Consider the following 8,720-nt stretch of genomic DNA (forward strand, 5'->3'; position numbering starts at 1 on the left):
AGCTGATAAAAAGATTGAATACAATATATTGTAATAATATAGCAAAACAAGAAAGTATTTTTGGAGGCCAGTAATTTTTGACTCCAAACACCACAAGTGTAACAAGGTAGAGGGAAAATATCCCCAAAAATTACAAAAATTCTAAAGAAAAAAAACAAGTTAATATTCACTGTGTGAGCAAAATCAGTTTTAGTCCAATGTGATAATATTAACTAGCGTTTTTGCCAAAAACAAAATCCTCTCTCGGTCAAAACGACTGGAACACAACATGAGGGTTAATATGCCTCATTTACTTGAAACTCTGAGACTGTCTGTACTGTAAAATAACTGTAACCAAACATAACTAGGAGTGTTATCATGGTTAACTTGTAAGCTCGACATGAGTTCTCAGAAGAGCAGCCAATCAATAATACAAAGTTTGATCACAAGTGCACGTTCTCTCCACCCCAGCACACGGATTAAGCTTCGCAAAAATCTTGTGACTGCAATATTCAGTCTGCACACTGTTTCAGGACAACATTTCGATATGGTAATGTACCTTCACTGTTTTTCAATTTTATTAATTTTTTTTTGTTGTTTTGATTTTTCATTGATAGCTTGTGCAAATATTGACTTGATGTTGACTAATCAGCAGTGTGGCTTTTTGTAGTGGTCTTTCCTTTGATTGATTTATTTTTTCTTCTTTTTTGGTTGCGTAGCTAATAATACTAGACAGAATGTGCAAGAAAAGCTGTCAAGATTGATCTATAAATAAAACATCATAGAGTGTTAAACAAAAACATGAATATTTTGTCTTTTTAACTTTCCCTCGTTAAAAAGTAGACTTCCACATACTTTTAAAAATAGTACATGTTATGAAAATAATTGCAACTGAATGAAACGCATTATAGTTTACATTTATATTGAATGCAATTATCTGAATTTTAGAGTGCTTTTGTAGTACTTTATATGTCATTTTATAATTACTTCTGTTGTTTTTGAAATATGGTTAAAGTACTGCTGAATGTTACTGACAAGAATTTATGGCAAACTAAAATATACTTTAATGTCTTTTCCTTTGAAACTTGTATGTCGTGTATTTAAATGCATTTGTAATAACACACTTATAATGATGGAGTTGCAATTCAGTGCATTTAAAATATCTTTGTAATATTCAATGTAATATTGAATAACACTTTTACAGTTATGTACTTTAGTATGTCAAATGTACTTCTTTAAAGCACTACAAAAGATAATTAAAACATGATCTAATTTAAAATCTACTTTTTAATTTGACATTATTGGCTCACTTTTTAAAAGTATATTTAAGTGTGTTAAGAAACACAGTCATGAAAGTGTCTCTCTTTAAGTAGACTTTTATATAGTTAATTTTATATCTTAACATGTTTTTTTTTTTTTATATATTCTTTCAAGATTTGAAGCACACTACAAGTGCACATTCAATATGAAGAACAAGTGTACACAGCAATTCAAAAAAAAAAAAAAAAATTTTCACATGGTTGTTCCATTTTGCCCTTAATGCAATCTAATCTGGCTGTGCTATTTCAAGCTAATGCAACTTTCCCTCACAAAGCTCCCTGGAAAAAAGCTTTGAAATGTGCCGAATGCAGAGAAGAGAAGAACAAAACTGAGAACTTTGATGTGTGCACTCACTGGAACTATTTCCTTGAATTGCTCCTCTATCAAAAATACTGCATTGCTAAAATTGCATGATTTCACTGATTCCACTCTTCATTCTAGGCTTTAAACTTCGTTTAATCCCCTACATTGTTTATGGTTGCATGAGTATATTTTATTTTATTTTATTTGGATTAATGTCTTGTATGATGGTTTATTTCTCTGTTATAGTATGATTAATATGAATGTCTCAGTCTGTGAGGACTTACAGTTGTGTTTATGTTAGCCTATTTTGTTCTGTTATGATGCTTGAAATGCAAAATAAAAAAAATTTAAAAAAAAAAACTCGCCCGGTCTACCAACAGACCCCATACATGTGAGCGAAAGCTGCTTTTATACCGGTCACATGACCTCACACGATCCTCTTCCGGTGACTCGCGGATATAAAAGAAGAAGCTCTGGTTCGCCGCCGCATCCTCCGACCCAGAACAATATCACACAAACACAGGTAAAACCGCTTATATTACATTTCAGTGTAATTCATGTGTAATGTAAGTGTAAGGTCTGTATGCAAGTAACGTTAGGGTTATGTATGTAAAGTAATGTGTTAGATATTATTTACGGGAGATAAAGGAGTTGAGAACACGGAGAATGAGCAGCGTGTATGTTTGTGTAAACCAGTGCCATTCAGACTGGGCTAGAAAATGAGAATAGGACTGGGCGATATGGTTAAAAAAAAATATCATGCTATAATATTTAATATCGTTCGGGTATCGGTAATTACTGAATTTTTTTTAATAACCTTTTTTTGAAGCTGCAGTCCTTAACTTTTTTTTTTGTTTTTTTTTTGGGTTTATCAATTATCCGAAATTAATTTAAGCAAATCCATAACCAGCCAGTGTTCAAACTATCGCCTTACTTTAGCCCGATTCACGGTAAGTTTGTAATGTTTTCTAATTTGAGTTGTACTGGTAGGATTTCGCGGGAAATATGAGCACGCCGCCGTTCGTCTTTGCGTCATTACGTCACGTGTGTAAACTCAAAGGAGTCCCGGCTAGTAGGCTATATCGCATGCGAGGATGCAGCAGGTGGCAGATCATTTATAGCCTTTTCTTTCAGCAGCTGGAATAATTAAACTTCTCATTTTGATGGCGGATTGTAATCCAGAAAGGATTGTTAATGAAACTCATGTAAGTGACTGAAATTAGGTTACGTTCCAGTTTTAAATTTGCATCTGATTACAGATACGTGGGATTACACAAGATTTCAAATAGAGTTGTATTTCAAAGAGAACCAGTTCTAAGGAACATTAATTTGCTTTTTGGGTTAAAAGAACAATTTCTTTATATGAAATTTGAATGGTATGACGACTATAGATCAGACTGAATCTACAAAACACTAATTCACACTATATACACTTAGTCACGCAATGTTGTTGATGTTAACATTAACCATTTGAGAACAAAGTATAACAATTATAATTTGCATGGTTTGATGTGATCTGAATTGAGTGATTTGTTGTCCACAAAAAAAGATTAAAACATAATCTAATTTAAAATCTACTCTGAAGTAACTTAATTTGACATTATTGGCTCACTTTTTAAAAGTGTACCTAAGTGTTAACTTAAGTGGACTTATTTTATATTATCTGCAAGTACAGGTTTTGTGTTTAAATATACTTGCAAGATTTGGAGCACACTACAAGTGCACATTCAATATAAAGCATGTTTGTTTTTCACAAGTGTACACGGCAATTCAAAAAAAATTTATATTTTTTCATATGGTTGTGATATTTTGCCCTTAATGCAATCTAATCTGGCTGTGCTATTTCAAGCTAATGCAACTTTCCCTCACAAAGCTCCCTGGAAAAAAGCTTTGAAATGTGCCGAATGCAGAGAAGAGAAGAACAAAACTGAGAACTTTGATGTGTGCACTCACTGGAACTATTTCCTTGAATTGCTCCTCTATCAAAAATACTGCATTGCTAAAATTGCATGATTTCACTGATTCCACTCTTCATTCTAGGCTTTAAACCGCAACATGGAGAAAATCATCCTAAAATTTCCTCTGATGTTGCTGGCGCTGCATATACAAAGTGGAGAGTTCTCTGACAGTCCTGTTCTTGAGATCGTCGAAGCTCCAAAGCCAGAAGTCGTGGAGTTCAACAACACAATCTACGGCACTTGTGAAGTAACTCCCGTCCCTAATTTACCAGCCAGCCAGCCACAGATCTTTGGGCAGGTGCTTTTCAAGCAGGTCTTTCCCAATGGAACGCTAGCAGTGAAAATCAACCTCCATGGTTTGCCTGCCGATGATCAGCAAGCGCGCGCCATCCACATCCATCAGTATGGAGACCTCAGTCAAGGGTGCGTCACTGCTGGTCCTCATTACGATCCGCGGGCGGTTGACCATCCCGGTCATCCCGGAGACCTGGGCAACTTTGTTTCCAAGCAAGGAGTTATAAGGAAGTTCCAGAAGCTCCCAGAGGCCAAGCTGTTCGGGGGTCAGTCCGTTCTGGGACGTGCGGTGGTTGTTCATGAGAAGGAGGACGATCTGGGAATGGGGTCAGATGAGGAGAGCAAACGCAGTGGGAATGCTGGGAAGAGAATCGCTGGCTGTGTGATTGGCATTACTACTCCACGTCTGTGGCAGGAGACTGAAGGGCTCCCCGGGGAAGAGGCGGAGGAGGGAAACTAGAGTAAAAGATGAGAGGAGCAGAAGAAATAATGCATTGTGTCTTAGATTGATACTGTGTTTGAAATAGGTCAGTAATTATTAACCTTAAAAGGGATAGTTCAGCCAAAACGAACATTCTGTCATTTAATGGTGGTAACCAAACTGTTTCTGGTAGCCATTGACTTCCATAGTATGGAAAAAATACTATGGAAGTCAATGGCTCTTGTCAACTGATTAGCAACATTCTTCAAAATAACAGAAGAAAGAAACTCTCACAGGTTTGGAACAAGTGGAGGGTCAGTATGCAATAGTGATGCAATAGAAGAGCCATTCTGGCTCCACAAAGAACATTTCATAAAAGAATCATATTTTATTAGTGTGAAGTGCTTTATTAAGAACTTTTGTGTAATGGAAAGGCTCCACTAAATGTTCTTCATGGAATCATTGACACCAATAAAGTTGTAAGTGTTGTATATTCTTTGTCTGTGTCCTGCATTAATATAATATTAAAAAATACCTTTAAAATGTCCTAGATGTATTGCCATAACAAACAAAAGTATTTAACATTCTGGTGCTCTTTAGCCATTTTTGACTGAAAAATGTCTTAAAATTATTATTATTTTTTACTTAATCGGAATGGTACAAAACTTGCTAAAGGTTTTGGAAACTTGGAACACTTGTACTCCTTGCAGTCAAAAATGAACGCATTAGAAACAAATGGGAAATGAACCATTTGCACCCAAACCAAACCTTACCTAAAGCTCATCCAGCAATTCATGTTTTTTTTTTTTTTTTAAACCTTACATGTAATAGTTCTAGTGTTGTCAGTCATATGAAACATTTAGGGGTTTAAATTATAACAAGTAGGGGGTTTGCCATGCCAGTTTCGCCCACATTTATGTATATACTGTATACACATTGTATCAAAACATAAAATAAAAGAAACAGATCAGTATTTGGGGGTAAGTCTATAGTTTAGCCAAAACGGTAATAAATGCAGTCTTAAGATGCAGTCTAGACTGCTGTACCACTGTGACAAAAGCTGTCTCTGTTCCCATTCTGCACAAGTATTTTGAGCAGATAATGTGAAACTGGGCCAAATATCACATTGCATAACCGTTACCAGCTGATCGACATCAGTGCAATAACATAATTCATGCAAATAGACTACAATGCTCTTTTGTTCAAGTATGTCATAAATTAAAAAAAAAAGCTTCTAATTTTTATTATTATATATTTAACTTCCATTGTTTCCAAACTTGTTATACTGATGTATATACAGTATGTATGTATTCAAAGCGACAGATTGCAGCCAACAGAAATGACAAATAAATAAATAATATCTGAAATCCAGAATAAGTCAAGAAGTTTTCCTGGCCACTGAGAGACTCGGTTTCATGATTTGTGCTGAACAACCACCGACAGACAAGCTGCATCAATTCCCAATGCATAAACAAATCAAACAGAATATAAATAAGGGCGTAAAACGCAATGTGCCGTGCGCTTCCTCTTAAGGTCTGTTTGGGACAGTGCTCTTGAACGGAGAAGCGCTGAAATAATTGGATGCAATGAATTACTTTCAGAAGGGAGATGTGATGTCTGCTGTGAGAGGCCGCCATGGGCTAAGCCAACAGATTTGAGTTTAGGATTAGTGCTGTGCTTGAACTAATAATGTTTATGCATAAAGTCTGAATCGGGATTGCTCTAGTGTTTGCCAGATATCGTCAACTAAAAAAGAATTATAATATTTTACTGCGAGTTGATGTATTCAAAGCTGTGAGCTGATTCATGGACGCTGCACATGCCTGATGAGAGACTGACTCCACCGGAGTCCTTAAATATTGGTAGAAATAAGCTTACAAGCAAAACTACTATTTCCATTGCTCACAGCTTAGGGCAAAACACAGAACTTTGAGTTGTTACTGTAGTACATTTCTTAAAGGAATAGTTCACTTTAAAATGAAACTTTGCTGGAGTTGTTCTCATGCTCCGACCATTCAAGATGTAGATGAGTTTGTTTCTTCATCAGATTTGGAGAAATGTAGCATTGCATCACTTGCTCACCAATGGATGCTCTGCAGTGAATGGGTGCCGTCAGAATGAGAGTCCAAACAGCTGATAAAAACATCACAATAATCCACAAGTAATCCACACCACTCCAGTCCATCAATTAATAATCTTGTGAAGTGAAAATCTGCATGTGTGTAAGAAATAAATCCATCGTGAAGGCCATGTAAATTTCAAACCATTTCTTCCATCTAAAATATGAGTCCATTATCCATAATAATGCTTCCTCCAGTGGAAAAGTCATCTCATATGAATCAGGAGACAATATGAACTGATTAACCACCGTTTAAAAGAGAAAATAGTGTGGAAAAATGTGTGGATTTTGATGTGAGAGACGACAGGAGATAGACTTTTTCACTGGAGGAAGTGTTATTATGGATATTATGGACTTGAATTTTAGCCAGAAGCAACGATTTAAAGTAAAAATGCCTTAACGATGGATTTGTTTCTTACAAACACACAGCTTTTCACTTTACAAGATGTTAACTGATGGACTGGAGTGGTGTGGATTACTTGTGGATTATTGTGATGTTTGTATCAGCTGTTTGGACTTTCATTCTGACGGCACCCATTCACTGCAGAGCATCCACTGCTGAGCAAGTGATGCAATGCTACATTTCTCCAAATCTGATGAAGAAACAAACTCATCTTCATCTTGGATGGCCCAAAGGTGAGGACATTTTCAGCAAATTATCATTACAATATTAAAATAGCATAACCCAACATAAAAATGACATAACAAGTGCAACAGGCTTTCCAGACGTTTTCTTACACATTTCACCTGCTGCTCTGGTGACTTTCTGATCTCTCATGAAACACTGGTGTTAGCACAATAAAGTTATGCCAAATATGAATAAATTCATGGCGTAATATGCTAATGTGTTTAATATTCTGAACTAAATATGCAAAATATATGTTTTAAAAGTAAAATATTATATATTTTACCAAGAAGATAATTGTTTTCCTTTATTATATAATTTCTGTCTTTTCTTTAATAAAACAAAAGGGGATAAAAAAAAAAAAGACACTTCCATCACCATACTTCCATCGAAATCCATTATTTTGATTATTTATGAGTAGGAACTTAACAGTACGCGCAGGCTTCTCAAAATGCATGTGCTCCCGTAAAATGAATCCCTCAAGATTTCACACAACCATGCTCTCACCTGTTTCTGAATATCTTTATGTTTCCCAATGAATAATTCAACAGTGTATGCATGCATCCTCCTGTACAAATGCAGTGTTTCTTGTCTAATAGGACCAAAGAGCAGCTGTTGAATATGTGTAACAGTGTGCAGACAGTGACTGACGAGCTGCCGGCGCAGCAGCGGGGAGATGCAGGCGAACAGAGGACTCAACCGGAGTCACATCAAACTTCTGGTTTTATTCCTAGTTAAGACGTTTTACAGCGGTGGAGTGAAAGGCAGCCAGTGGCAGCAGGGGACTCGTCTGTGACAGGAGATGGTGGAGATGACAGCACTTCACCATCTACTTGTGTAGAGATCCTACAGCGCATGACTGAACCCGTGCTGCACTGTAACTAGTGCTCTTTGTCTTGCTTTTATGGTACAAAATCTGTTACTGGCGTGGTACCCTTCACAAAAGGTACAACTTTGTACCTTATTTAGCCTTAAGGGATTCATATTAGTACCTTAAAGAAACATATTAGGACTATTACCTAAAGTTTACATAATATTTTTTGGAAGGGTACGGCCCATTTTTGTACCTTTTTTTTTCCTGAGAGTGTAGATACACTTTTAAAAAATGATTTTGGATTATTGGAGTATGTTTTATGAGAAAATACTATTTTAGTCTTTCTGCTTCAAAATTCCTGCTTAAATTGCTTACCATTTCTTTGTAATTATTTGTGAAATTTACTAGCAATTTCTGACTAAAAATTGAGTGATAACAGAGTAAAAAAAAATTCAGTATTACAAAACCTATTTTTCTTTCAGTGTCCTCTGGGCATACACAAATATTGACTAAGTCATCTATCTATCTATCTATCTATCTATCTATCTATCTATCTGACCGTCTATCTATCTATCCATCTATCTGACCGTCTATCTATCTATCTATCTATCTATCTATCATCTATCTATCTATCTATCTATCTATCTGTCCGTCTATCTATCTATCTATCTATCTATCATCTATCTATCTATCTATCTATCTGTCTGTCTGTCTATCTATCTATCTGTCTATCTGTCTGTCTGTCTGTCTGTCTGTCTGTCTATTACAAAACCTATTTTTCTTTCAGTGTCCTCTGGGCATACACAAATATTGACTAAGTCATCTATCTATCTATCTATCTATCTATCTATCTATCTATCTGACCGTCTATCTATCTATCCATCTAT

General features: G+C 35.8%; 1 protein-coding gene across 2 annotated transcripts; it reads left to right on the forward strand.

The window, feature by feature from the left end:
* Positions 1–478: 478 nt before the first annotated feature.
* Positions 479–4,364, forward strand: sod3a (superoxide dismutase 3, extracellular a). 2 transcript variants are annotated; one of them, XM_016538942.1, is made up of 2 exons: positions 479–529; positions 3,643–4,364. In XM_016538942.1, exons 1-2 carry the CDS (start codon positions 527–529, stop codon positions 4,312–4,314), a joined length of 675 nt encoding a protein of 224 aa, XP_016394428.1. In that variant the 5' UTR covers positions 479–526; the 3' UTR covers positions 4,315–4,364. The 2 variants fall into 2 exon arrangements, with proteins under 2 accessions (XP_016394428.1, XP_016394426.1); XM_016538940.1 differs by lacking the exon at positions 479–529 and adding an exon at positions 2,009–2,125 and having other exon boundaries at positions 3,643–4,363.
* Positions 4,365–8,720: the final 4,356 nt, after the last annotated feature.

Source organism: Sinocyclocheilus rhinocerous, unplaced genomic scaffold, assembly GCF_001515625.1.
Source record: "Sinocyclocheilus rhinocerous isolate Xijiao unplaced genomic scaffold, SAMN03320098_v1.1 scaffold547, whole genome shotgun sequence".
NCBI classification, from domain to species: domain Eukaryota; kingdom Metazoa; phylum Chordata; class Actinopteri; order Cypriniformes; family Cyprinidae; genus Sinocyclocheilus; species Sinocyclocheilus rhinocerous.

Coding starts and splice junctions, on each gene's coding strand:
- sod3a (XM_016538940.1), top strand. CDS start 2,024: ATGACCTCACACGATCCTCTTCCGGTGACTCGCGGATATAAAAGAAGA. Junction 2,126..3,642: donor ACAATATCACACAAACACAG/GTAAAACCGCTT, acceptor TCTTCATTCTAG/GCTTTAAACCGCAACATGGA.